The sequence below is a fragment of the Aythya ferina genome (genome assembly GCF_964211825.1).
Source record: "Aythya ferina genome assembly, chromosome: 1".
NCBI classification, from domain to species: Eukaryota; Metazoa; Chordata; class Aves; order Anseriformes; family Anatidae; genus Aythya; species Aythya ferina.
Window position 1 is genome coordinate 96,652,350 of NC_140296.1, and position 27,652 is coordinate 96,680,001.

Here is a 27,652-nt window from a genome sequence, read left to right on the forward strand (position 1 = left end):
TTTCATGAGCACGTCAGGTTGCTGGCTGTGCTTTTAGGCACAGCCAGGCAGGAGCAACAGAACGTGCAGAAACATCGAAGGTAGATAATGGATGATTTCAAACTGCCATCAAACAGCCCCAATATCCGTGATCTCTGGCCATGAGTTCAAGCACGGATGATCTCACAGCGTTCAGACATCCTTTCACACCTTCAGGCTTTGAACTTGAAGTTTTACAAGCCAGGATTTAGAATAAGAGACAACCAAAAGGAATGACTTGGAGAAGAGATTCATTGCACGCCTGTTTTCTAAAGGCAGCAATTTCCTGAATACCTGCAGCAACTCAATTCCACGCTGCTTTGTGCTTACAAGGAGTTTTCCTGCTCTGTTGTGCACTACACCCCCTGTTCTGAAACATGAGCACACGCTGCAGAGCAGAGGTATTACAATGCAAGGCTTCTCTCCGAAAAACTTTTAAAGTATTTCAGGTAGCTCTACGAATTATTCCCGGTAGTTTACTTCATAACAACCTCTCCTTCTTGGGTTTGGCCCTTACAAAAATAAGCAAATTTGGGAGAAACATCAGCGTGTGCCACATAAACTCTAACTTCAACAGCACAGCGTACAGAAATATTTCTAAATACAAAGTTTCAATAGGAAAACACCTGCCAGACTTTATATGAGTCTGAAATATGTTTGGCAATTAAAGTAACATAATACAGATACAACAGGAAAAAAAAAAGAACAGGTAAGAGGACTGCTGGCTGGCAGAGACAAGGAGCGAGGCAAGCAAGCACTGCAGGAGCACAGGCAGCAGATGCAGAGTTCCCTGACCTGGTCCTATCTCCAAAAAGTCAATTATGTTGGATGTCCATGACAAAACCAATAAAAACAACACACACCCCAACACCTGAACATCACAAGAGTCTTTCTGTCTGCCTCAGAAGAACAGAGAGCCAAGTTTATCCAGCTGGGATTCACATGTGATTCGAACAAAGAAAAGTCAGTATTTTTGTTCCAGAAGTTAAACTATTACACCACCGCCCTTGGTATGTGATCAGATCACTGGCATTTTATTTATTAAAAAAATAAAAGCAGGCAGGACTCTGCAGTTGTCAATTTTCGTTCATGATTCTCTGTAAGGCAAGAACTTTATTTCCACAAAATACCCTGAAGATTTATGGAAGTTACTGGAACGCCTTAGCAAAAACAACACTGGATTTCAAGTGATCTCTTTTCCACCTAAACGATACTGTTGTGCTCCTTGAGCTGACAAGGAACTCGTTACAGTCCTACAACACGCAGTCACCTCTTTTCTCTAGATGCAAAGATGAGGGGAAATTGAGAAATGTGGTACAAGCAGTTTGAAGAGCCTCTTTCCCGCAAAGAGCATCACCATCATCAGAAACCTGAAGGAGGGGGCCAGTTGCTCCACTTGACCCTATTTGAGCCTCTTCCACAAAACACAGCCAGGTAACTCAGCTTCTGCCTGAACCTCCTCACCACGAGCACAGGGATGTCCGCAGCACCTCCAGAGGCAGCTCCAGGGAGCTCTTTGCAGGTGCATCACCTGCATAGCGTGACTGCTTCTTGCTCGTGGCTCTGTATGGGCACAAGCACACGTTCACACCTAACAGCTCACAGGAACGGGATTACCACTGCAAAGCTCAGGTCTAAACACGGCGGAAAATAACTGGAACTAGGCAACTGAGCAGATCTGCTCAGCCTTTTATCTTCCCGCACTGCAGGACTGACACAAAAGCTAACACCGGAATTTTGGTAGATCCTGCTGTGACCTCTTGAAAGTTTATTTTGCAATATATTAAATATTGCTCCTTACAACATTCTTGTGCTTTTGGACTTGAAATTGCAATGTAAAAGAAGTCCATGAAAAATCATTTTTACAGTTACTTAACAGACTTTTTAAAAGAAATAAAGAAATGACCCCAAAATCACAAACTTAGCCAGATTGTACCTTCAGAGTCCTCAGATCACTCATATGAACACTTAATGTACAAGCAGGATAAATCCAAAACACGAGCATAGGCATTGTAAGGCCAGGCTGGATGGGGCTCTGGGCAACATGGTCTGGTGGGACATGTCCCTGCCCTTGGCAGGGGGTTGGATGGTCTTTAAGGCCCCTTCCAACCCAAACCATTCTGTGATTCTATTAAAATGTAACATAGAGGATAGCCATGGGCTTATGAGCATGCAAGACTCCTCCATTCTGCAGAGACAGCTGCATGAAATAGCTTTCTAGAAGTCAATCTTGGATTTCTCCTTTAAGTTCAGCTGGTAGGGCAATGGACAGAAAGTTAGTGTATATTTTGCACGATGAGCACTACTTAGAAAACACATCCTGTTGATAGGTAACTTTATTTTCCTCTCCAGGATAAGTGGTTGCTCAGTAAAAGCATACACAAATTTTAACACCAAACAGGGCACAGAAACTGACTGCTGCTTTCTTTAAAAAGTGTGGGACCAGAACAACAAAAAAGAGCTGCTGTTAACTGTCAAGGATGCTGGGAAACCCAGACACCGCCTGCTCACAGCACGCGTAATGTGAGCTGGAAGTTTCTCCTATGAAGCACAAGATCTGTTAGAGACTTCACTTTCCATCATGTTATTCTTAGTCGTAGAGTCCAGGAATCACTTTTGGAAGGCATCTTTAAAAAGCGTGGCTAAAACACAAGCAGAGCAGCTGACTAGTGAACTGGTCCAAAGATACTACTTCAGATTGATAACGTGCAGTTTAAGTTAGAAATTTTCTAAATGGTATAAAAAGAAGTCCTCACATAGATCTCACAAAGGATTTCAGAGGGATATTTAGTTGTAAATATTTACAGTTTTATGTAAAAGTAGGGAAAGCAATGTGCTACCAAAAGCATTTTGTTATGATCCCTCTGATAAAGTCCCAGCCATTTCCAGTGGCTCTCCGGGAGCACTCTTTCAAAAATCATAGATTTAAACTCAGATGCCCTGTGCATTTTTAAAGTATTTTAATAACTTTTCTACAGATTAAGTAATTACATGAAGCAAGCAAACTTGTACCTTAAAAGAACACAGACTAACTACTGCCCAGTCCTTCACCCATGGGTCCAGATCCTCTTCACGTGGATTCTTTGCCCAAACCTTACAAGTCACACCCACAAAGCAAAACCTGGACTCTTGGAGAAAAAGTACCTTTGAAATTATTTTGAAAGCATTGCTAGGGCTTGCTTAGTCTGTCACATTATACCGAGAAACACAAGGGAACATACCAGCAAGCCCACGATTTTTAAGGCAAGCCATGAGGCAAAACCTGACTGCTCCAAATCTGCAGTGTTTAGACTTCGACCGCCAGAACTGCGGTCACCACGAATATCCTGTGGGCACACACAACCACAAGGGATGGGGGAAGAGACTGAGAAATGCTGCAAGAGAGAGACCTACAGTGGGGATTTGGGTTTCAGGCAATTAATAATACGATTACTTAAAATTCCAAGCACATTTCACACACCCAACTCTTCTGAGAAGACGACTTGACAGGGAAAAGGAAAGATGACCTCTGAAATGACACTAGCACTAATTAATTCATTTAGCTTATGAGCAGCACGTGAAAAAGGAAAAATTAATGTCCGACATACATGAGCTTAATGCATTTTGTAAGAGAAAACGAAACTGAGTGTATATACCACCTCGTTCAATTTGTTTGCATTCTGATTGATCTGAATCACAACACATCTTTTCCACCAGAAACAAAAAGGAAAAACAACTTTTCTTTCTGGGGAAGAGATAGGATACTTCTCCCACACACACAAGTTTTACTTCTCATCATTTCCCACGCTGGCCAAGTAGTTAATCCTCTGACACTCCAAAGTAGGTAGACAAACTCCAGTTTCAATCGTAGGAAAGCCCTTAAGAGATCAGTAATTAGAAACTAAGCTCTCCTACACAAACAGTGCACGCTCTGTCAAGAAGCTGACCACCTCTGCCTCCTGCACAAACACACGCAGCCACCTACACGGACTCACTGTAGACAGGTGGATTAGCTAGGCATCCACACGCACACCCCAGAATTACATCATTTTTGGTTTGGTGTACAAAGGCTTGGCAAATGCAGTTATTTTAATCCCCGACTGCAGCACTGGTATCAGGACATACCTAAGGGTAACAGTATCACCCCAAATAGCAGCAGAATCTGTGACACTGTGTTTTAGTAAGAGTACTCTTGAAACACTGTAGCCACTTTTGGCAAATATCATCCTGAAACCTTGGCACCTCAGAATACACTTTTATGCAGACAAATAACGCATTATTAGATCTCTGACTAGAGCAAATTTGTAATTGTCGACCATACTACCCAGCTTCATGCTATGTAAGTGAAAACAAAACCAATTTACTGCGGAGGGGCCATTTCGAGTTCAGCAACTGTATTAAACACAATGGCAACAAGCAGTCAATGTTTCCAGCAGACAACAGGCACAGAAGCAGTATTTATTCTAATGATAAAAAAAAAAAAATGAACTTATCTCTTTGGTTCCCTGAAGGGAAACTACTGGGACACCACTACCTGAAATGCTCGCTGCAAACAAATGGCTCTGCTTGTGATTTATCCTACTCTACCTATGACTAAAGACAGCATAAGTAAGTGGTCGTGGTTGATAACTCTCCTTGATGATCTTTTCCTCAAGTCTTTGCCAACACTTTGAAAACAACTTCTGTTGTTTTCTCTTTATTCTACAAACAGAGCTCTCTAAGTTCTTGTTTTCCCTGGTGTTACCCTACTGAAAACTAAAATTGCAACCTGTGACTACAGCGTAAGATAGACCAGAAAAGGCTATTCAGCATCACCACTCTGTGATCTATTTGCTAGATTCACATTCTTTGCTGAATCCACATCTAACCTAATTGCACAATCAGAGGTATTAATGAAAAAGCATGCAGACTTTCCACCAGCTAACTAACAGCAGCAAGAGATAGCACAGGCACTGACTGCAGGTCACCGGTTTGTTTTGGGAAGCCAACTCATACTTTACACAGTATCTTCATAGTTACTCCACTCAACTGGGATATAAAGGTCAATTATAAAGAAAAATAAAGAGCTACACTGAAAACAAACTTATCTGGAATAAAGACAGTGAGATATCACAGAGGGAACACGAGAACTGAAAGAATTAAGCACGGCTTGAGAAGCAGCAAGCACAAAGAGCAACCCACTCGGCTCAAATGAAGTTTGAGCCTCACACACTGGGGAAACCGTTCAGAAACGGTTCATCTGTACGAAACATGACCCCTGTAAAGCTGCCAAAATCAGTGAGCGCGGACAAGCACTAATAACGCAAGCTGAAATGGTCCGAGCTGCTTGGACTTATGTGCTTACCTAAGTGCTTATCTTAAATGTTAAGGTAAAGAAGAGGACGGGAGCGTGCTCCTTACCTGTGCCTCTCCAGGCCACCTGGCCTGCCAAGCAGGGACACCCCCGGCCCTGCAGCGGGGAGCCTGAAGGCAGCCGAGCCGCCAGGCTCCTCCTTCCACACCTCACCCCTCCGGCACAGCTCCGGGGATGCGGTGCGAGCGCTTCATAATGGGAAGGGGAATTTAGCGACGGGTGCTACGTCAAAAAATGAAATAAAAAAAATAAAAAAAAAAAAACAAAATATATGGGATGTCACCTTGCTCCTTGGAGGAAGTTGCTGGCGGCTAGAAAGGAAAGGGCAGAGGAAAGCGAGGCGAGGGCTGAGCCCTGTAGCACCGCAGAGCCTGAGGCTCCCCACTCGCTGGCACCTACGCACAGAGAGCGCTGATTCGGTTTTTAGCTGCTATTTAGGAGGAAACGCACGCATTTGGGGGTTTTATCGATTTTTTTTTCCCTGTTTAAATATAAGCGTTAGGTAACAGCTGCGTGCGGCCAAACCAAAAATCGTGCCCGAGAGCTGGGGCGGGATGGGGGGCGCGGGGGCAGCCCCAGCACCCCTGTGGGGGGCACAGACCAGCACAGAGCCCCCCGCGGGGCACAAAAACACCGCGATTAATCGCGACACACCCGCGGGGGGGGGGGGGGGGGGGGGGCGCAGGGCAAATGGCGGGGGGCGCCCCTCCCGGCTCCCCCTCCCCTCGCACCCCAACCCCCCCCGGGGCCGTACCTCATCGCTGCCCGGGCCGCGGGCCCTGCTCACAGCCCTGGAGGCGGCGGCGGGGTCCGGGGGCCCGGGGCCGGGTGCGGAGCAGCAGCGGCGGCCGGCGCGGCCGCACCATGCCCCTGCGCCGCCTCCTCCGCCGCCGTCTGGCGGCCGCTGAGGGGAGGAGCGCCGCGCCCCCCGCTCGCCCTCACGGCGCGGGGAGACGGGCAGCGCGCTGCGCCAATCAGAGGGCGGGGCCCCGCGCCCGCTGGCCAATCGGAGGGAAGAAGGGGCGGGACTGCTGTCTTGCGGCGCTCTCCGTGACCCCGCCTGCTGGGTTATGTAGTCCGCGCGGGCAGCTCCTCCCCCCCGGCACTGAGCGACAGCCCGCTCAACCAATCGCACCCCCGCTTTTACGCCGAGCGGCAGCCGCTTCCACCAATCGCCGCGCGGCGGGGCGGGGCCCGAGGGGGGGAGCGAGGCGGAAGTCCTCGCGTTGCCATGGCAACCGCCGCTCGCGGCCTAGCGGCGCCCGGGAGCCTGCCGCCGCCCGGGGCCGCCTCGCCCTGAGCCTTTGGCTGCCGCTGGCTGAGGTGGGCGCGCTGGGCGACCCCCCCCCGCCTACACCTGCCCTGAGCTCACAGGCCTCACGTTGCTTGCAAGAAATTCGCATTCTGCTTAACAGCACAAAGCTCCGGTTAACTCGTTTCCTTCGTAGGTACCGCGCCAGGCACGGTGTGGCTGCCGTGCCCTGTCCCGCGTGGCGATGAAGGCCTTGTTCTGTCAGCAGAAGGCACCTGGGGAGGAGCTGACCTTTGTCTTCCAGGAAAGAGTGAGTGCCACGGCTCGTCCTGCAGGGCCCGGAGACCCTGGCTGGGTGCCACAAGGGTGTAAGATCACCCAGCGCTTCGCTAGGCGTGAATTAGTGACAGACAGGCAGGTGAGGGAAGGTAGGGCAGGAATATCGTACCAGCGTGGCGCAGCACTTGGCCAGACCAATGGTAGACTATATTTTATATATTAGTTTTGGTGACTATGCTTTAAAAATGGCTTTTTTGAGCATAAAATAAATAACCTCTGGCTCCATACTCATGCATGTCCCTTGACTGGACTTTCTGATCACTGAAAAAGTAGAAGTAGAGCTTGAGAAATTTACTGTGTTTGAAAAGATTCTACCATTAACTTTCTCTCCTCTCACAAGTTCTTTGCTCTTGGTAAAGATTGAAAGCACAGTGCATCTTCCTGCAGCTTGAAGGAACAAGGAGACAACTAGTTTTCCATCAAACGCAGTTGAAACTATTGTACTGAAGAGCCTTTCTCTGTTTGATGTAAACATTAATTGGCTAAGCGTACACAAATTGGTGGCGTAAGGCTAAAATAGGATGTCAACAAGTGTGTGTTGATGCAGTATGGGTGTCTGAACAGTAGAAGAACGCTTACATGGTTTTGAGGATGTGAACCTGTGTTTTTAAGTGAATCTCTTAGATGTATAAAAGAAACTAATGTATACCTATGTAATATAGATAGCTCGGTATACCTATAAGCCACATATCAAAATGAAATGATGTAGTATTGGTGTGACTCTTGCTTGAATCGCTGTAAAGTCACAGAAGTGAGGCACGTTTGCTGAACTGCCTGAAGAGAAGGATGCAATAAGATGGCCGATTGTGATACTGCCAAGATGCATATTCAGGGAACTATCCTAAATCCACTTAAGCTGATTATTAAATTGTGCTTTTGCAGAAAAGGCTTGATCACCCCTCAGCGGCACGGCTTTGTTCTCTTCCTTTCAATGGCTCTAAGAGTCATGCAGCAATAAGGTGAGGTAGATCAGCCCACGTGTCCAACTGAGAGCTAGTAATTTTTTAGAGATTAGTTCACATCTGTGTGATGGCTTCACAACTGCTAGCTCCAGCGTGGAGGAGGGGCTGGGAATATGTAGATGCTGGCAGCAGGCAGGCCAGGCAGCTCTGGTACAGTCTTAGGTATGCTAAATTAGATCTTGAACTGCACTCCTGGGTATATTCTTTGTCTGAGCACTTGCCTATTGAAAGCTCTTCAGATAGGAACTGATCCTGCAGGTGTCTGTATAACACCCAATACTACGGGATCCTGATCTTAAATTGAAATAAATATTGAAAAAATGAGGAAAAGGAGAGCCAGTTGACCAAAGAGCTATTAATGGAACAGCAGTTGGTTAATGGAAAATGAGGGGCTTGGATGAAGAATAGCAAACCTTCCTTATGCGGAGATTGGTCAAATTGTAATATTGGCATTTTAAGTTACGAATTCAGGAGCCAGTTAACAGCACAAACATTTTGTTGTCTCTTTTTGTTCCTAAGGCTTGTATTCTTGTATCCTTTTACCAAAAAAAAAAAAAAAAAAAAAAAAAAAAAGCAGTTTTGTTATGTGCATTGTAGCAGTACTTAGGCTCACTGAGCTATGTATACTAAAAAGATATTTCCAAAGAATATATAAGCTTGAATTTGCATAAATCCCTTAGATTATAAGTGTTGGGGGGGTTATTTTAACCAGAGATGCAGTATTCATGTAGTTCATCAGCCTACAGGCTAGGCTGTTTTGTGGAACCAAGAGCGAGAATCCACTTTGGTTTGTTTGAGGAGCAGGAGGTCAGTCCGATTGGCAAAATGCCTTCCAATTTTAAAGGAACACCATGTGTTTAGCTCAGCTGGGGTGAGAAAAAGTTCATCTCAGCATTCCTCACACAGAGGTTCCCCTTCACGTTGCTAAGCCTAGGAGAAAAGCAACAGCTGTTTGTTGGGAACAGTTTTAAAGAACAGATGAAGGAAAGCTTAAACACTTAGAGAAGATGTCTTGACTTTAGAAGTAGAAACTAAGCTCTCATGACTTTCTTGTAATTGTTTCATTTTGCCTCCAACAGACATTACAGGCCACAGTATAACCTGGAAATAGTTGATTTTGCCTCTAGTACCTGAGGTATCTCTTCAAAAACTGGGGAGTCACCAGTCCAGAACTCAATTTAGCTATTTAAATACTTTAAATTAGCAGCTGCTTCAGCTGCTTCAAATCATTTCAGGTATCGGTCCCAGAAACAGAAGTTGGGATAGTAAGGGAAGGCTTCATTAGTAGAATATTCTTGTATGTGAGATGTCCATCATTTGTGGGGCTCAACAGCAGTCCTTAGTGGTGCAGTTTCTTTGACATCACTGGGACTACTTGAATATTTACCTCAGTATGACAGCGCAGTATCTCAGACACTCGTGTCAAAATTCTCTCAAAACGTAATATATTTTTAACTTATTAACTTATTTTAATATTAAAATATAGTTGGAATTACATAGTGTAACTCTTTCAGGTAAGGCTGTGATATTTAACGTGCAGGAGCATAAAAGACAAATAACTTTAATGGAGTTTCAGCAGGGTGGTCAGTTTGTAGCAGCAATGTATATATTGTATCTGGCATTGGTGGTTCAGTGGTAGAATTCTCGCCTGCCACGCGGGAGGCCCGGGTTCGATTCCCGGCCAATGCAGAAACGCCCAAATTTTTGTGCCAAGAAGGCCAACAGCATCTGGCTTGCATCAGGAATAGTGTGTATAGCCAGCAGGAGCAGGGAGGTGATTTTATTCTGCAGCTCTGGTGAGGCCGCACCTCGAGTACTGTGTTCAGTTTTGGGCCCCTCACTACAAGGAGGGCATCAAGGCCCTGGAGCGTGTCCACAGAAGGGCTACGGAGCTGGTGAGGGGCCTGGAGCACAAGTCCTGTGAGGAGCGGCTGAGGGAACCAGGGTTGTTTGGTCTGGAGAAGAGGAGGCTCAGGGGAGGCCTTATTGCTCTCTGAAGCTACCTGAAAGGAAGCTGTGGGGAGCTGGGGGTCGGCCTCTTCTCACAGGTAACCAGTGATAGGACTAGAAGGAATGGCCTCAAGTTGTGCCAGGGGAGTTTCAGGTTAGAAATTAAGGGGCATTTCTTCTCATAAAAAGTAGTCAGGCATTGGAAGGGGTTGCACAGGGAGGTGGTAGAGTCACCGTCCTTGGGGATGTTTAAGGAAAGGTTGGACGTGGTACTTAGGGACATGGTTTAGTGGGTGACACTGGTAGTAGGGGAATGGTTGGACCAGATGATCTAGGAGGTCTTTTCCAACCTTCATGATTCTATGTGCTCAAACTGATGTTTTAAATCTACTGCAATATCAGTTTCTTTTTTCATTGAAAACAAATTCTTGTTCTGACTACAAGACGATCTAAAAGACTGTGGGAAAGTGCTTTCAAGAGCTTGAGAGGATTCTACTGGCACATTCATGTTGCTTTGTATAACGTCTGTAAATTTGTCCTAGGAAAACCTTCATCCTACAAGAGACAATGATGTGAAAGTACAAGTTAGAGCCTGTGCGCTGAGCTGGATAGATACAAAGGTATTTGCTTATTTTTTTTTGTGAAAGCCAGGGGTGTTTACAGTTTCCGTTGAAGTTCTAAGCCAGTGCCTTATCTGGTACCTGGCAGAAATCCATTATCTGAGGATATGGCGTTACCACTGAGAAACAGGGCACTGGATTGATGTGGTATTCTTATATCTCTTTAAATAAAAGGCACCTGTGATTTGGTTCCTAATTTATGGAGAAAGATCAGTTGTCACTTGCGAGCTCTTCCAGCAAAACCCTTTTATCATCCTCTGCACACTGACTAAGTCCTAGTTTGGCTTGTCAGCTAATGACTGTTTTTATTTTTTCTTTATATGCTTCTAAATTTAAATACATAAAGACAAGTTTTAATATTAAATGAGGAATGGGTACCTGCTCCTCCCCCCATTTGGTAGTGGCCCAATTTTCCTGTTGTGAATATCAAACACTGTAAGATCATAATAAACATGCATAGTTCGAGTCTTGGTGATAGCAGGAAGTTATAACCATTATTTTCATGTAGCTACTGTCAGAAATGAAAATGGAGAAGGATCTTTTACCTGTTGGTCGAGAAATTTCTGGAATTGTATTAGAAGGTAAGTTAGTACAATTGTCTTGTGAGTGCATGGAGCAAGAATCGAACAAAAAAACAGAATTTGTTCTGGTAATCCAGAACAAATAGTGTTTGCATGCTACACATTTAATAGTAGGAACTAGAATTTGTTTTTGTAACGAGGCTTTCCCTAAATTAGTAATGATACTGAAATGAAAGTGAAGGAACTGAGCTGTAGTGCTTGCTTATCTGTTCAGAGCGCTTGAAAAAAAATGCACAGCAGCTTTCTAAATGAAATATACAAAGATCTTAAGATCTTATCTCCACATGCTGTAATAACCTTTAATTTATTTGTAAAAAGTTCTTGTTGGAATAGTGAAGGCATTCAGGAATTCCTGCAGTGTTTCATTTGCTTATCCATCTTTGATGCGTAGTTTAAAGCCTCGATCTTTCAAATGCATGTACGTGTGTGTGCTTGCATGTAACTGTTTGTGGATGGGGTGCCAAAGTTTAGTGGAGTAAAAGATTCTCTTTCGGTATGTGCATGTTTAACAGGCAACATACATTTTTCACTAGCAGGGTTTATTGAATTTTATGAGCTAGTGATAAACAGCACTTTCAATGCATGCTTAATTTCATCTGTAAACATTTCTGTCCATACCTTTTTTCCTCATATTCCTCTATTCTTTACCAGTTGGAAGAAAGGTGTCCTTTTTTCAGCCGGATGATGAAGTAGTAGGTAAGCTAACACTTGTTTGCTTTCTCAACTAACACAATCATTAATCTTTTTATAATGAATGGCTGAGCTTATAGTCATTGCTAAAGCTACAATTGAAGGTGTATTTTGAAATTTCTAACTGGCGTCACATGAATAAGCACCTATAAATGAAAATTTTCACCAAAAGTGTTCTCCTAGGGAAGGTTTTTGGTTATAAGAAGTTTGGGTTCCCAGTTAATGTCATCTATCATAGTCCTACAGCATTCACCGAACCTACAAAAATATACACTAGGCATGTATATTCGTGTATAAGGAATATACTTGTCCTATTAGCCATGCAAACCGGGTAATCTAGAGGCAATCATCTGAATAAATCAACAGCAGTCTGTAGTTGTAACACCTCCTTGATGTAATTAATGCGTATCTTTTGATTTTTCTGTGTGATACAAAGTCTAGGCTTGTATTTCCTGCCTTCTGGAGGATGATATTAAAAATACACCTTTAACTGCTAGTGATGAATCTCTTCTGCAAGCATACAAGGCTGTTCAGTGTCTTCTAAATCACATCAGTTCTTGATTGAGTGAAGAAATTGAGTGGTCGTAACTTGAATATGCAAGTAGATCCACCAGTTTTAGTGGATTTTGTGAGCTGATGAAAGTAAAGAAATGTGCTCAGGTAGCTTGCTACATTTGCTACAAGGCCACATTTAAAAGGCAACACTGGTTCAAGTTGCTTATTTCCTAGAATCTTCATTTTTACTGCAGATGAGAATATTTTTTTTATTCTGCTCATGAGAGTAGATTTTTTTCCCCACAAACTTTACTGTAGGGAGCCTGTGTTTTCTGATCCTGCTGTAAGATTGTTGGCAGAGAAGCCCATCAGATGGGCAAGTGGTAATCACTGTACTTCTGTTGTTTGTTTGGGTTTTCTTGTTGAAAACAGACTTCTAGATCAATCACATGGAAAGTGTTAGGGGCTTTTCCTGCTGGAACTTTGGCAGACCTTTCGTATCATTAGCTTCAAATTTAGCAGAATGAGATGAGCAATCATTGTTATTTACTCACCACAGAAAGTGTAATCCTTGCAGGTTGGAATTACTATTCCATTTTATGGGGTGCAGAAATGGCTTTACTTTGTTTAATAAAGTAGGACAGTTATGGCCAAGCATTTTCAAGTCTTGCACATGAATAAGTTTAAATTATGAATAGTATCGTTATTGTGAACAGTATTGCTCATTTGGATGGATACCTGACATGCTCCATCTGTTGAATATTTTAAAATAACACTTGTTTCAATCAACTTCTGTTGTAGCTGAGGGAATACAGTTTCAGTAAGTAATTAAGTGGAAAAATACACCTCTGAAAACCTGTCAGTGGACCTGAGAGTGCTAAGTAGCATTCTGAGTGGGAGTAGTTGTAAGTCTGACATTAAGGGAAAGGAATCAGTCATGGAATCCATACTTGGGTTGCGAGAAAAGGAGAGATTCATTTTGCCTGGGTTTTGGGTTTGTCCAAGTTCTCTGTTGTTTTTTTTTTTTACTCTTGAATACTGAATGTTTGCAAATTCAGGTACAGAATAATTGGAATTACAGTTGTGGAAAGAGAAAGATAAAGAAAACAGCATTAAAAACTTTAACCCTGAAAGAAAGAAAACCCACGTTTCTTTTTCTGAAATACTGGTATCTCTTTGCATTTCCTTTCAAACTCCTGTTCATCCTTATGTATCCAATATGATTGCTATAAAGACAAAACACAGGAGTGAAATGTTTCTTTTCTATAGTAAATTTTTCCTGACAGGCACGCTTCCCAGTTATTGCTGGTGAGAGTTTATTTGTAATTGATGAATGAGCACTTTCAAAAGAAAATGAGCAACTGCCAACTGATTTGGTTACCTGTGTGCTTAATAACATCAAACTGTCCCAAAATAATTGTCAGAAACACATCCACTTAAATTTTACCAAGAAGCTTGTCCTTCTGTCAAAGAATACGGCCCCGGTATATACATCTTACTGAGTGTAACAGTAATAATGTGGTAACACAGTTCCCATTTAGAAATCTTCTCTTTCATGTGAAAATAATACTGTGTTCACTGGAACTAGCTGGTGTGTTAATTCTTTAATCTATAGCTAAAATCATACCAAGAATTGTTTCTCCCTGTTAAAGGTGTTCTTGTTTTTTTTTTGTTTGATTGTTTGTTTTTTCCCTGATCCTTCTTTTACCTTCCAGAAGAGATTTCTTTGTCTATGTAGCGTATTCTCTTAAATACAGCTTTCTGTTTGGTTAAGATATATGCAGGAGTATAACCTCAGACCTGCCATTTTGAGATACTACTTGACAAGGAATCAAAAATGTCAGCTTTGTTTGTTGCTCTCAGCATCTTTCAGCAATCAGTTATACCATGTTGCTCATTAAAATGAGTGCAGGGGAAATTATCTGGAGAGCTAAATCAGCTGTAAATACTTGGAGACACGTACCTAAATATAATATGTATCTGCTTAGAAATTATGATGGTTAGACAGTTTGAGTGTCAGTTCTTCTCCGTGCCTCATTACTAAATAAATAAATGCATGAAAGCCCTATGCTATGTGAAGTATTTCTGACAAATAAGGTGAAAAATCTGATTTTGTACTCGTGTCAAATGCTTGATGTGTATAGCAAATAGAAAATAAAGGTCTATGCTTAATGTTGGAGCTTCTGGAGGCATTATGAGGTGTACTGGCTTAAGAAGGTCAAGGGCACAGTTCTTTAAGATGCCGTTATCTCCTATGCTCAGCATAAGGGTCATTCTTCTGAATGGTTTTAGAGACCCTGAAATCAATGCAAGCTGACAGCGATGTATAATGACTCCTCGGAGGCTGTAACATACTAGAGTCTCTAGTGTTAGAACATAATGCAGCTTGTACCTAACTTTTTTCATCTGTTTAGAAAAGAGATGTCTTCATGTAATATTCATTCTGCTCTTTTTTTTTTTTTTTTCCTCTAAGATGTTAGAATGCAAACTGTTTTAGGTGCCAAGGCTATTATAGTTTGCTATAAAGATATATTCTATAGTTTATAGTCTATATAACAAACTATATTACAGTTTACTATAAAAATATCTTCCTTTGGAGTATGATACTGTATTAATCATCAGCGATGCTTTAGGATAGAAGATATTTCTTAGGGGCATTCTTTATATTTCTTAATATTTTGTACATTAAATTAGAGGATGACTAAGTGTGAAAGTAAAATCGAATTGTCCGTGATGTTGTAAGAAAGTGTGTTCTGAGATTCTTGCCCTTCTTGCGTTATTTCCTAATTGCATAACAGCAGCTGTAGATAGCTACTTGGAGCTTTTTATTGTTGCTGTTCCAGAGAAAAAGCCTTGAAAGAGCTGCAGATGTATATTGCAGCACATGGTTTTGAATGGGAGTTGTGAAAGAGCAGCGGAAATAGCAGCCAGATTTGCTAAGGATTATCAACGTGCTTACCTCTAGTCTTCTGTTCTAGTGCCTGTAGCTGTAACGTAGCTTGGTCTGTGCCCATTTGCAACATTAGAGCTCAATTTTCTTTCTTGTTAGCCGTGGTCCAGAGCAGAAAGTGGAGCACTAATCAGTGAGAGAAGTGTGAAATGAGTTCAGACATAACCTGACAAAAATCAAGGGTGCCAGTAGTGAAAGTCTTTCAGTAGTGTCCCCATTTTTTATCCACCCAACCTTGAAGTGTTGTTTGGAGCACCTCTGGAACCATCTTGTGACAAGGAGTTACCTTGTCAAGTTCTCTTAACCTGTCATAAACCTGACAAGAGGGCAACTGATCCACGGGCCTAGTGGGACTAAAAATTTCATTAGGAGCTTGTTTTGGTTATATTGTAGGCTTGCTTGAAATTAAAGGTCTGTGTTAATTTTTTTTCAGGAATTTTGCCCCTGGATTCTGAAGAGTCTGGCCTTTGTGAAGTTGTTCTAGTTCATGAGCATTATTTGGGTATGTAGTTCACGTGTTTTGCTAATATTTACACTTACTGTACCTTTAGAATTTGGTTTCGCTTTAGTACTAGGGAGTTAAGTCACTTGGACTTTGGGGCAAACTTGTGTGGCAGTGTTCAGACATCCTGTCTACTCCACCGATTCATAAAAGTTTTGAATGCCATGTACCTCAAAGGCTTTTTATTTGCTGTTATCTTTTAAGGGGTTAATGTTTTGTCTAAACCATGCAAGCTGACTCATCTTTTTTTATTTCCTTCTAACTTCCCTTCTTGTTGCTTCGCTTTTTTTTCTCCATTGTTCTCACCTCCTCTGACAAAAAATTTAATAAGAAATTTTCCTCACTTTGACCCAATTCAGGAACATCACTTATGACTGAACTAACAGATGGGGTAAAATCAGCAGACCGGAAGGTGGAGAAAGGAATTTTCAGGGATTGAGGATCAGGGAAAACCCCGTATTGAAACTTTCTTCTCAGCTATTGTAACTTTCCAGTTTCCCTTTCCTGGGCTTAGAGTGCCTTAATGTATAGAATACTGAATTTGGGAGTCTGTGCTTCTCCTGACTGCTTGTTGTATCCCTTTGAGTAAGCTACTCTTGCTCAAATTAGTTTGTGCTTCTGTGACTGTCCGTGGATTCAACTTCTACAGTTAAGAGAGGACTCCTTTAAATTTGTTTATGCCAATACTAAATCCCTTCTTTTGCTGTTTAAAATAAGTCAAAAGGTTCTTTTCCATGCTGTCGTTTTTAATATATTCGAGGCATAACTCAACATAAACAATACTTGTTTGAAAATGAAGTCTTCCTGACTAGCTTTGGCAGATTTTGAAAGGGAAGCTGTGGACTCATGGGGATGAAAAACATTTGTTCTTTCTAACATTTCAAAGTACAAATCCCAAGATGTGTGCTTATAAATATATTTACGATTAGCTATAGGCAGAAAATGTTTCTGACTTTTTTAAAACCTTCAGTACTTTACTTTGTGCTTAGCAGTATCAGCTGGTACAAGTATTGATGCTGATGATAATCCCTATAATTTTTTTTCCCAGCACATAGATAAATGATTCGAGGTGATTGCATTGCTTATGGTCCTATGTAGCTCCCCTGATTCAGGCTAAACTGCCAATTTTTAGGCTTAAAGGCAGACCAGACTCTTCCATTATTCCTTTCCAGTGCCATAAGAAGCTGGTGCTTGCTTATTCAGTTCTGTGACAGACTTTTTTTTTTTTTTTGCTTAGTATCAAGCTGTCTGCTAAATCATGTAAACTGCGTACATTAAAAATGATACTTGAACTCAGGACTTCTAGCTGACAAAGCTGTTTGCTAATTTTACCTCCCCAGGCGTTTAAGCATGTGGATAGAATGGGAAAACACTTTCTCCTGTAGATAGAGACAACAGAAAATAGATGACAAATAATGTTATCTTGACCTTCATTTCTCTCAGAATGTGCTATAACCTCCAGAAGCTGTTTATACCCATGGATTATGAAGTAGAGAGAAGATTATAACCTGTAGAGAAAGAATTATGAACTCATGGGGTGGAACTTGCATTGTATGTTCTCAGTATCAGAATCCTCCTTGTGAAGAGACCTCCTCAGATTATTTCTGTCAGGTGGTTATGGTAGGAGTGGGTCTTTTTTCTTTTTTCCTGTTTAAATGCTGGACTTGTACGTGAATGTGCTCACAAGGGTACTGCAGAAGCAAGTTGATTATTCTCAATATTAACAATCACCTTTTCCACTTCGAGTTCATGCAGTCCTTCTAACGCTGCCACGAGCCACAACATTGGAATATTGCCTTTGTGCAATAGATTATAATTACATTTATAGGTGATATGACTTGTATAATTCTCTTTCATGTTCTAGAAACTGATGAAGCCTAAAAATCATTCAGATTGAAATGTTGGGGACTGGCTGGTTTTTCCCATCTGTTTTTGTGTTGTGTTTTTTTTTTTCCCCCAAAACAGTTCGTAAACCAGAAAAAGTTTGCTGGGTTGAAGCAGCAGGGACTGTTCGTGACGGCGTCCGAGCATACACAGCTTTACACTACCTTTCCCAAGTCTCCCCTGGAAAAAGTGTCCTTGTGATGGATGGAGCAAGTGTAGGTAACAACTGTGCAGTAACAATTTTGATACAGATTGCCTCTGCTGTAAATAACTGTCATATCACCAGAAACACTGGATTTCTTACAACATGCTAAACTTATCGAACTCTCTATTCTATTCCTGGCAGCACCCTTAGCTTAATGGATTAGTAGGAAGGGCCCTCCCACATAGGATACTGAGCCAAGAATATAAACTTCTACGTGTTGTGTGGGTCGTGAAGAGGTAGTTCTTTTCTGCTCTTTTACTTTGAGGGGTTTTACCCTAAGCCTTCAGGTGTAACTGGGGGAAAGTGCCTTAATTTTTTATTCCTTTCCCACCACTGCTTTTCAGCTTCTCTCAGATATAAATAATTTCATTTGCATTACTGCAGTCTTTATTGCTAATGAAGATGTGGAGCTTGCCACAGCCAAGATTTGTTAATGTAAATGCAGCTGCAGCTGTTTTCTTGGTACCACTTCATCCTTCAACAATGGAGCAAGCCAAAAGCTAGAAGTTACAATTGCAGTTACAGTACTTATGTTTCTAAGATAGGATCTGAGCTATTTTGGTGAAGAGGAGAACTCGTTAACTCCTAAAAAATTGTTCCTAGCTTCTAGTACAGGGAAAGACTTTTTTGGCTTCATTTGAAACAGAAGCAGATCTGTGAATATTCAAATTCTTGGTTCAAATTTTATTAAAGGAGTAAGTTCACTTCTGGTTACTCTTCTCCTGAATGGCCTTTGCAATATAACATTTCTCAGAGTGCATCAAATTGTCGCTGTAAATAAGCCCATCTACCTTCTTTTCTTCTTCAGCCATTTGGTACAATAACTATTCAGTTAGCACAACACAGAGGAGCTAAAGTGATATCTACTGCCTACAGTCTTGAAGATAAGCAGTTCCTGGAGAGGCTTAGACCTGCTGTGGGTAGGTTGCATTCTTCAGTGCTAAAGTTTATGCTTAAGGAGAACTTCTTGAAATGTATTTTTAAACTAGAAGCTTATTTCAGTAGCTGAAAACTAAAATACAAATTTATAAATAGTCTAATTAAATAGTTTTAAAATGTATTTTGTACTTTATACTTATTTAACTTCTATTTTTGGGTGTATTTCATGGAATTTTTCTTGTTGGTTTGCATTTTATTCTTTGTTATCCATTATTCTGGTGATGTCTGTCTCTAAGTACTTTCCATCTCACATACTAGGGCTCTAGTTCTGACTTTTGGCCTAGCCACTCAGAAATGTTTTCACTTTCTGAAAGTGTTTCCTGTGAACAAGAAGAAAGCATTACTAAATCACCAGTCTCACAGTTTGTAATCTGTGTACCTGAGTCAGAGTTCAGATGCAATCATATACTTGAGATAAATTATTAATCAGACTCTAATTCCTTCTAATAGTGTTTTATCAAGCTGTGGCAGCTGTTTCAAGTACTGTTGTAACTGTAAAATGATGCATGTTTTACAGCAGTCAGATGCTCAAAGGCTTTGTTGGATTTTCCTATTTGCTAAATGAGCTTTGCACTAGGTATAATACTTACATTCATCTATGACTTCTATTTCTACCCTGTTAATTACATTTTTTGTCTTGTCCCTCCTCTGTCATAAATAACAGTGCCATTTAAAACATGGGAGAAGGCTCTGTAAAATATATTGGCATCTTTTTTTGACCAATTTTTTTTTTAATCCAATTCTGTAGAGTTGAGGAAAGTAGAATATTTCTTTATCCAGACTGTTGTAAAATAATAGATGGCGTTGCAAATCCAAATTCATTGCAGTCCACGAACTCTGCTGCACAGCGATCGAAAGGTTAAAACTAGTGTCTGATTCTTCTTCCTCCTCAAAATGCAAAGACTGCGCAGTATAATAAACAATTAACATTTTTAAGTGTATGTTTTTTTTGTCATTTAAAGAAATACATGTAAAAGTAGAGGCTGTTGTTGTAAGAATGCCTAGTATGAGGGGGAGCTTTGTGTATGCAGTTACATCTACGGATGTTACAGTTGCATCAAAATATGTACAAGTTAAGATGAGATCTGATTTCAAAAGATAATGTCAAGGTTAACTGTCCCTGACTCTGACTCCTTTCCTCTTTGTTGTTTTGCGCAGTAAAATTATTTACAAAGTTGGTTTTCCAAGTGGAGAATTACCAGCAGTTTTGAAATCCTGTCTCTTGGTCTGAGTGACTAAAAACAGGCATTGCTGCTACGCAGGTGCACATACTATTGTCCTTGTGTTCTCCCTGCTGGCTCCAGAATTGTAAGCTAGCAGAGGGATGGAATAAGCCAGAGAGCTGCTCTTTAGACACTGAGAGAACGGAGTTCTTGTCAATTTTGATTCCTTTCTGGCTCCTGAGAACAGAACTGGCAGTGGAAGCACAGAGACAACACAGTGTGCATGTGCATTCCGGGGCTGCACATTCACATACATCTGCAGGGCTGGGGAGTGATTCACTTCCAGCCTACCAAGTGAGTGTTTTCTCTTCCAGTAGTAGCTCTGAAGCGCTGATAATGCGGCAGGAAGTGGAGTGCTGTGCAGAGGTTATTACACAATAAGAGGGAGAAAAACATTTTTTGCTGTCCAACATAATGATCTTCAACAGTGTAGTACAAAGTTTTGTGCTGGGAATGTAACCGTTTCTTTAAAGACCCTACAGACTTGTATCTAGATTTTTATATCATCTCCTTTTTTTCTCACCTTCACAAAAATAGCTATTTTTCCTTTCATTTCAGAAGTCTTTTTTTTTTTTTTTAAAACTGTAGTAGAAGACATTACAGACACCAGAACGTAAAGCATTTTGTGAATGCTGTCAATATCTAGAGGTTTGTTATGCCAGCTGCAACAGGGTAAAAGAGTAAATACCAAAGACCTTCTAAAATTTCACTTTGTAATATGGGATTCATTTTGCTGAGATGAGAACTTTAATAGGGAAGAAAGGACTCAGCAATTTTATTATCCTAACCCTGTCAGCGTAGGCTAATATGAGTTTGGTTTGCATGGCATACATTTTACTAGCATTTTTAAGTTATATGAGTGCTAATATAGATGCAATAAGTAGTCCAAGTCTTGCTAGAGATAGCTGAGCTGGCTTGCTTCTAATGTCTGTGGGTGCAGGTTTTTTCAGTTTTGAGTTTGCTTGCTGGCTTTTTGTTTTTTAATACCAGCCTATCAGCTGACAGTGAGCCACAGTTGGTGTTATCAGTATGTCATAACTGCCTCGTGAAATGGTTGAAACAACCACCTCTTGTAGTAAGAAGGCTGTTGCGTGTACAGCCCATGTGTGTGCTTGTTTGACAACCATAGGGGTTTAGTTTAGCAGTTTTGCAAGTGTTTGGGGGACATAGACATTAAGGGAAGAAATTCTGAATTGCAACTCGATTTCAAGTAGAGATATAACCTGAGTACAGCATGAAAAGGAGGCATCATTTGAGTGTGACTGAAGTAGAAGTTCAAGTTCATGTTTAAGGATTTGTATTTAAACCAACAGGAGGGGGCCTTCACATGCCTTCAGTAATCTCTGAAGTAAATACAGTAGTAGCACAAGAAGGAGGGAAGTATAATGAATTTTGAAATGCTGATGTCCATGTTTCAGACTAGAGTCCAAATATTAAATAATATGATAAGTTGCTGGTGGAGAACAGAAGGCATATACATATACACCTGTATGCATATACGCATAAACATGTATTTATTCTGCTCCCTAGACTACCCACTTGTTCTGTTTTGTTTTTTTTTGTCTTGTCTTGTTTTTTGTTTTAAACCCAATATTGAGCTTTCAGTGAATGTTTCTGGTAAGAACTCATCTGAGATTTCGTGGCTGTCTTGACTGCACTCAGTAAACCAAGTAGCAGCTCTTTTGTATGGCAGTTCTCAAACTGTGTAGCTGATGTTGCTGGGTGAGAGTAAACTCTGGAAGCAAGCAGTAGAAATCTTAGTATTTCTGCTTCTCATCAGCAGTGAAAGAAGAGAGAAACGAAAGCCTTTTCGCCAGTCAGAATAATGTTAGTTTAGAAGTTGCGCAAGTCACAAAAGGAGAAACTGAACCAATTTACAAATGTTTTGTGAGAAATTAGGAGAAATTACAAAGGACTGTAGAAAATAATATAACTTGATGCTCAGCCTTTTCCATACCGAAAAAAGAAAGTACTGGAGAGAAATTGTTGCAGCATTTTGCTGGGAAGGAAATTGAACAGCATTTTGATGGATACCGTTTGAACCGCTGGATTGACTTAAGTAACCGAACTGAATTTTTGCTAAACAGAAATCAGAAAGTGGCCGAAATGATTAAACTATTTCCTTTTGATAGTCAGATTTTTAGTCTATTAAATCAAAATTGTTCTTAAGAAGTGAAACTACATTGATAGATTTTCTCTGCGCCATGTCAAATTGCCTTGTTGAGAAAATAACTTTAAGTTCTTCACTGCGGAAACTGATAACAAAAGACATATGGTTTTTTATTTGCATACAGGAAACATGACTATCACATCACTACTAAATCATGACAATGTATGGGTTTTGTCCAAATAACTTGATTTGGGTGAATAATATTAAATGATTGGCCTGAGATTTGACTGCATCTTAAGATTTCATTGGAGAAAAAATTAAACGAGTATTTATTAATATTCTTTTAATGATCAGTTTCTTCATAAGAACAGTCAAGTCAGTGGTTCATTAGCAACTGAATTTATTGGGCTTTTATGTGTTTACTTTTGACCTGGGAGACAGGACTCCATGTCAGGGAGAGCAGGTTTTTTGTTTCCCACTGATGTGGCAGGGTTAGGGCTCTGCAAGGGATTAGCAAGAAGAGGTGTTTATGTAAAGTAAGGAAAGGAAGCTGTGCTTGTAAAAGTCTCCCAATGCATTACTGCTGCAGTTAGCAGTCTGATAGATGATTTGAAAGTTGGAGACATGAAATAAGGTACCTCCTTATCTCCAGAACTTGTTATTTTTGAAAAAAGTCATAGTAAAGAATGACCTTACAGTAGGATTCTAATTCTTGTAGCCGCATACTTTATCCTGCCAAAAATCAGGAACAGACTGGAGTTTTACTTCTGGATTAATCTAATACTTATTTTTGGTGTTGATTTTGCACTGTATTGGGAAATGAAAACCAATACGTTGACTTAGCTTTTTGGCTTAGCTGTAAACTTGCTCATAACACGTACAGAAAGTAGGAACTCTTCTGCTGTGAATCTAAACTATATTTTTACTGCAACTGACTGAATGTGTTGCTTTGTCTAGCCCGAGTGATAGATGTGTCAAACGGGAAGATAGACGTGGCAGAAAGCTGCTTGGAAGAAACAGGTGGCTTGGGAGTGGATATTGTAGTAGATGCTGGAGGTAAGTAACCCACAAGAACCTGGTCTTCAGAGCAGCGTTAAGTGTTTTTGATTATTGTTTCCAAGTAGTAAAGGTGGAAGCTGCATCACCCCAGAAGTTATACACTTAACTGCTTGATCCCATATAATTTTATGCATGTAACGTTACTCAATAGATCTCCTTAAGCTCTCCTCATATCACCCTCTAGTGGAAGTATCTAATAATGTTGGTCAGCTGCTAAATTTGTCGGAAATATTTCTCTATTTAAAGCTGAAAAGAAACGTTTTTAAAAGTAGGGCTATGACATCGTTGTTTATGCTACCTTAGTTTAATAATCTAAAATAATCATCGTAGTTGAGAAGTCTGAAGGTACTATTTTTAAATGAAATTATTAAAAAACTTCTTAGAGTTCCACTGTCTTAAAAGCAGTACATATTTAATTTTATGAATCTTCTGCTTTCTGAGGTATTTTCATGAGGCTAACAGCATGACAGAATTACAGTGCTGTTCCAAAGAGCCCTCATTGATTGTGTGTATTCATATGCATAGTTTCCAACTTGTTTTGTAAGACCTAAGACTGTAAAAGAATCCCAAGATAGATGGTTTCCAGTGCAGGAAGAGATGCACTTCATTTTCAACTGTGACTGCTTTCTTCTGAACTCAAATGTATTTGTTCTTTTCTTTTTCCAGTAAAATTATATAGTGCTGAAGATGAATCGACTTCAAAATCACAGTTGCTGCCTCATAAGCATGATATCATCACTCTTCTCGGTGTTGGGGGGCATTGGATAACAACAGAAAGAAATCTTCAGGTAAAGATACTGTCAGCAAACTAGTTTGTACCGCATTATCTATATGAATGTGTCTGAGCTTCTGCCGTGGCTGAATGGCTCCCCACTGTTAGATGACATCAATTTTTACTTAAGAAAACTTTCATATCCAGAAAATGGAAAGCATTCAGCTTTCATATTTTTCGTTTTATTTTCCTCTGAGACAATTTTGGGGCTGTCTGCTCTAACATAGTAAGTTAATAGCTTGGCTATACCAAGGAAATATTAAAGGATCTATTTTGTTTGGCTCAAAATATTAAACTGGCCAGGCAGAAAAGTATCCCTGAAAACTAAATATTACAAGTTTGTTTTACTTGTTTGAAGAATAGTCAAAGGGTGTATTGTGTTTTTTTGTTTGTTTGTTTGCTTGTGGATTTTTAACCGTAAATATAAAATAACCGTAAAAGTTAACCAAGGTTAACTTTATTTTTGAAAAGGGAAAGATAATGAAATATTTCTCTTCATTTTGGTTAAGCTGGATCCCCCAGACAGCCATTCCTTGTTTCTTAAAGGAGCCACCGTCTCCTTTCTGAATGATGAGATATGGAACTTGTCCAACATACAGCAAGGAAAGTATCTCTATATCCTTTTGATGGTAACTGAATACTGACTGCTAAGGGATGGCTGAAAATGTAACAGAGAAATTAACTAACACGTTCTCTTCTACTCACACCTGTAACCTAAAGATCAGCACAGCTAAGCATTACAGTGTAACTGAAGTATAACAGGTTTGTGTTCTAAGCAAGTCCTGGTTTCCTTCTAAGTACACGCTTCATTAAAAGTAACGGTGAAACATAACACATTCTGAAGAAAGTAGTGTTTTGGTTTGAGACTGAGCCAATTAATTGAAGCTTTAATTCTACAGGTGTTTACGTTATACATAAAGATTTTGGAATATAGTCAGTTTAACTGTAAAAGTTAAAATATTTTGGCTTCATAACCTTTCTCTTGTTTGCTGTGTTATATATGTACCATGTCACTGAGCAAAGGTGTGGGTGTGGAGACAGGAGTGACTCCTTCATTTGCATTACCTGTGTTTGGTCTAAAGGAGCTGGACTCTGAGCTTGTTGCTAGCAGGACAGTTTTCAGTGGATTGCTTCAAGTAATAGAAGGTTTCTTTATGGCTTTAAGGAACCTCCCTGTTCTGCACTGCAGCTTATGAAATTGCTGAATCACTTTTGCAGTTTAGCAGAACAGCTGAGGCAGGTGAGGATTTAGTCATTATATTTGAGAAAGGACTAACTATACTGCAGGGAAGCCCTTCCCTCCTCCACTGAACTCTAAAGCAGATTAGGCAAGGTCAGGCACACCGAGGAACTATTTATGGGATATAGGTTATCATAAATGGTTTAATCTTTTGGTATTTTTGTTGAATGCTTACCAAGTAGTTACCCACATATTAAAAAAAAAAAAAAAAAAAAAACCAACAACTGACTAAAACTGTGTGTTGGTTTTTTTTTTCTGTCATCTCCCATGGTATCTGTAGTAATAACAGTATGCTTTATCACCACAGGCTTTAAAAGTTGATAGGAAAAATCTGCTTTTAGATATCTACATCTTGTGCAATTCCTGAGTCTATGGCATGAATAGTTTCTGAAGAAATCACAAGATGATAACTTTTTAAAACAGCTTGAGATTCAAATGTTAACCATATTACTCTTAAAATGAAGGAAGGAACTTTTTTTTTTTTTAGTTTATTATACACTCTAAATAGAGGATCATCTGTTGCATTGACACAAGTGTTAGAATCCTTAAAAGTGCACAATGTTGCTCCAAGAATTTACAAGCTCTGCTACACTCCAATTTTATTATGATTTTTACCTTTAATTTCTCTATGAATAGAAGGGATAGTTTAGCTGTTACCAAAATCAGTCATTTTTATTGTGCACAAAAAGTGTGGTTATCATTCTGATTAATTAGTGTTGTACTTACTGCAGACTGCATTTGTCTGTTTTAACCCTTTGCTTTATTTTAAGTTATATTTTCTATATTTAATTTCTACATGCTGTTGTAGGAACGGTTATTTCTGATACGTTAATAAATCAGAAATAATGACTCTTACCAATAAACCTGATGGTTCAAAGTATTATCTGTAGATACGCTGCTACCTTGACAGACCTCTTAGATACGCATTTTAGAAGACATAATGGAGAAATTATCAAGTAGTGTTTTCAGGTGAGATGATTATTTTTCTTTATTCAGCCTTTGGAGTAATCTCTTGCCAGTGCTGTACTGTAAATGTATATTGGGATGCTGAGGAAAAGATGTCTCTAATAGTTTACGTGGTTCTGTTTATGGTCTGTCTGTAATATAGCAGGCTAAGCATAAGGAAATTGGGTAAAACCCCAGATTTTGCTGATGCCAATTTAACAGAGGCAGCACATTCTTTTCTTGGTGGAGGAAGAGCATATATCTGTCTGGTCAGCAGTGTGTCTGAGAAATGGTGCTGTGTGTAAGACAATAGATTTGTCTAATATTCCTTTGTAAGAGTGACAGCTTCACTAGATAGGAAGATAACCATAATGAGGTGGGAACGGAAGATCCTTTTATTAATGCTCAACAGTATTACTGTTGAGCAAAAGCCTCTCCACCACCACCTTTTCCCTGTAAGAAGGATATCTTTTAATTAAACTTCTCTTTCCTGTTTGCTCTAAGGCTCTTTCTTTCTTCTGCAAACTCAAGCAAAGCTATAAAACTTTTATTGTGTTTAAGGAGTAAAGTTTGCATAGCGAAAGTAAAGTCTACAGCAGTAGTCCTAGAATGTTTCTGTTGACCTGAGCATGCCCATCAGATATATCTGACACACTGTTCCATTTTAGGCCTCAGCTGGATGAACCGATCCCATTGTATGAAGCCAAAGTTTCTATGGAAATAGTTCAGAAGAATCAAGCAAGAAAAAGACAAGTCATTCAGTTCTGACACATAATTTCCCAATTTCTAAGCCTGTGGAAGATAAAGAAACATGATATATTTAAGAAGTAAATGAGTGTACACTTTCAAATAATTCTGTAACCAGAATTTAAAGATCTTTTGTACCTCAGTACAAATGGTCTGTGAAGTTCCTGAGACTTCAAAGGGTTTTTTTGGGATCCAGTTAAGTAAAATGTTTCCATCAGCAACTTCTAGAGACAGTCTTGACACACAAATCTTGACTGCCCTGCTTGCTTTACAAATGTCAGTAACATCTATGTGCAACCTCATTTGTTGTTTTTCAGCCATAAGAAATTAAAGTGGAAAAAAATGCTGGTTTGGTTGTTTTAGTTCTCCCTTCTCCAGCCCCTACCAATAATTCCCTTCACGTTTCCTTTTTCTTTTTGACTATGTTGAGGCTGAGCTCTGTCTGTAGTACACTTAAGTCTTCAATCCATGTTTAAAATTGTTCTATAATTGAAAGACAGGGTGGCCAAGCCATCAGGATTGGCAAAGATCCTAGAGGGGAGAGATGGTACTGACAGTGGGAGTTCCCCCCCTGCTGATTCTCTTCATTTTAGCAACCAGAGACTGTAAACCTGACTTATTAGCTTATGGACTACGATTGTGTGATTCAGCTGTTTGAGGCAGTTTATGTGTCCTGCTATATAATGTTCTTTGATATCTTTCCAGTAAGATTTTTGTGTTCTGTGCACTTTCACTTCTCCTTTTTAACCTCAGTCCTATACATATCATAGCTCAAATCTGTTTATCCAGCATCCTCTATTACCATGCATTTTCTGCAGATCAGTAGTAGGGAGGGAA

General features: G+C 40.3%; 2 protein-coding genes across 18 annotated transcripts in view; one reads left to right on the forward strand and one right to left on the reverse strand.

Moving 5' to 3' along the window:
* Positions 1–6,338, reverse strand: part of ITSN1 (intersectin 1) — a 122,689-nt gene extending 116,351 nt beyond the window's left edge. For 3 of the 8 annotated variants that reach the window (XM_084526677.1, XM_084526675.1, XM_084526672.1), the window contains exon 1: positions 6,105–6,335. The gene's annotated coding sequence lies outside the window, so the exon portion shown is untranslated. Of the gene's footprint in view, positions 1–6,104 lie in introns of all 8 variants that reach the window. The other 5 variants (XM_084526673.1, XM_084526674.1, XM_084526676.1 and 2 more) reach the window with 3 other exon arrangements.
* A 227-nt stretch (positions 6,339–6,565) lies between these two features.
* On the forward strand, positions 6,566–27,160 carry CRYZL1 (crystallin zeta like 1). Of its 10 annotated transcripts, none has more exons than XM_084495937.1 (13): positions 6,566–6,673; positions 6,799–6,912; positions 10,396–10,473; positions 10,982–11,054; positions 11,706–11,750; positions 15,623–15,691; positions 17,657–17,790; positions 18,589–18,700; positions 23,010–23,108; positions 23,778–23,899; positions 24,393–24,512; positions 26,056–26,092; positions 26,737–27,160. In XM_084495937.1, exons 2-12 carry the CDS (start codon positions 6,847–6,849, stop codon positions 26,062–26,064), a joined length of 927 nt encoding a protein of 308 aa, XP_084352063.1. In that variant the 5' UTR covers positions 6,566–6,673; positions 6,799–6,846; the 3' UTR covers positions 26,065–26,092; positions 26,737–27,160. The 10 variants fall into 10 exon arrangements, 8 of the variants coding, with proteins under 8 accessions (XP_084352063.1, XP_084352064.1, XP_084352065.1 ...); XM_084495938.1 differs by having other exon boundaries at positions 6,570–6,673; positions 24,393–24,490; positions 26,034–26,092; XM_084495939.1 differs by having other exon boundaries at positions 6,570–6,673; positions 24,393–24,490; positions 26,043–26,092.
* Positions 27,161–27,652: the final 492 nt, after the last annotated feature.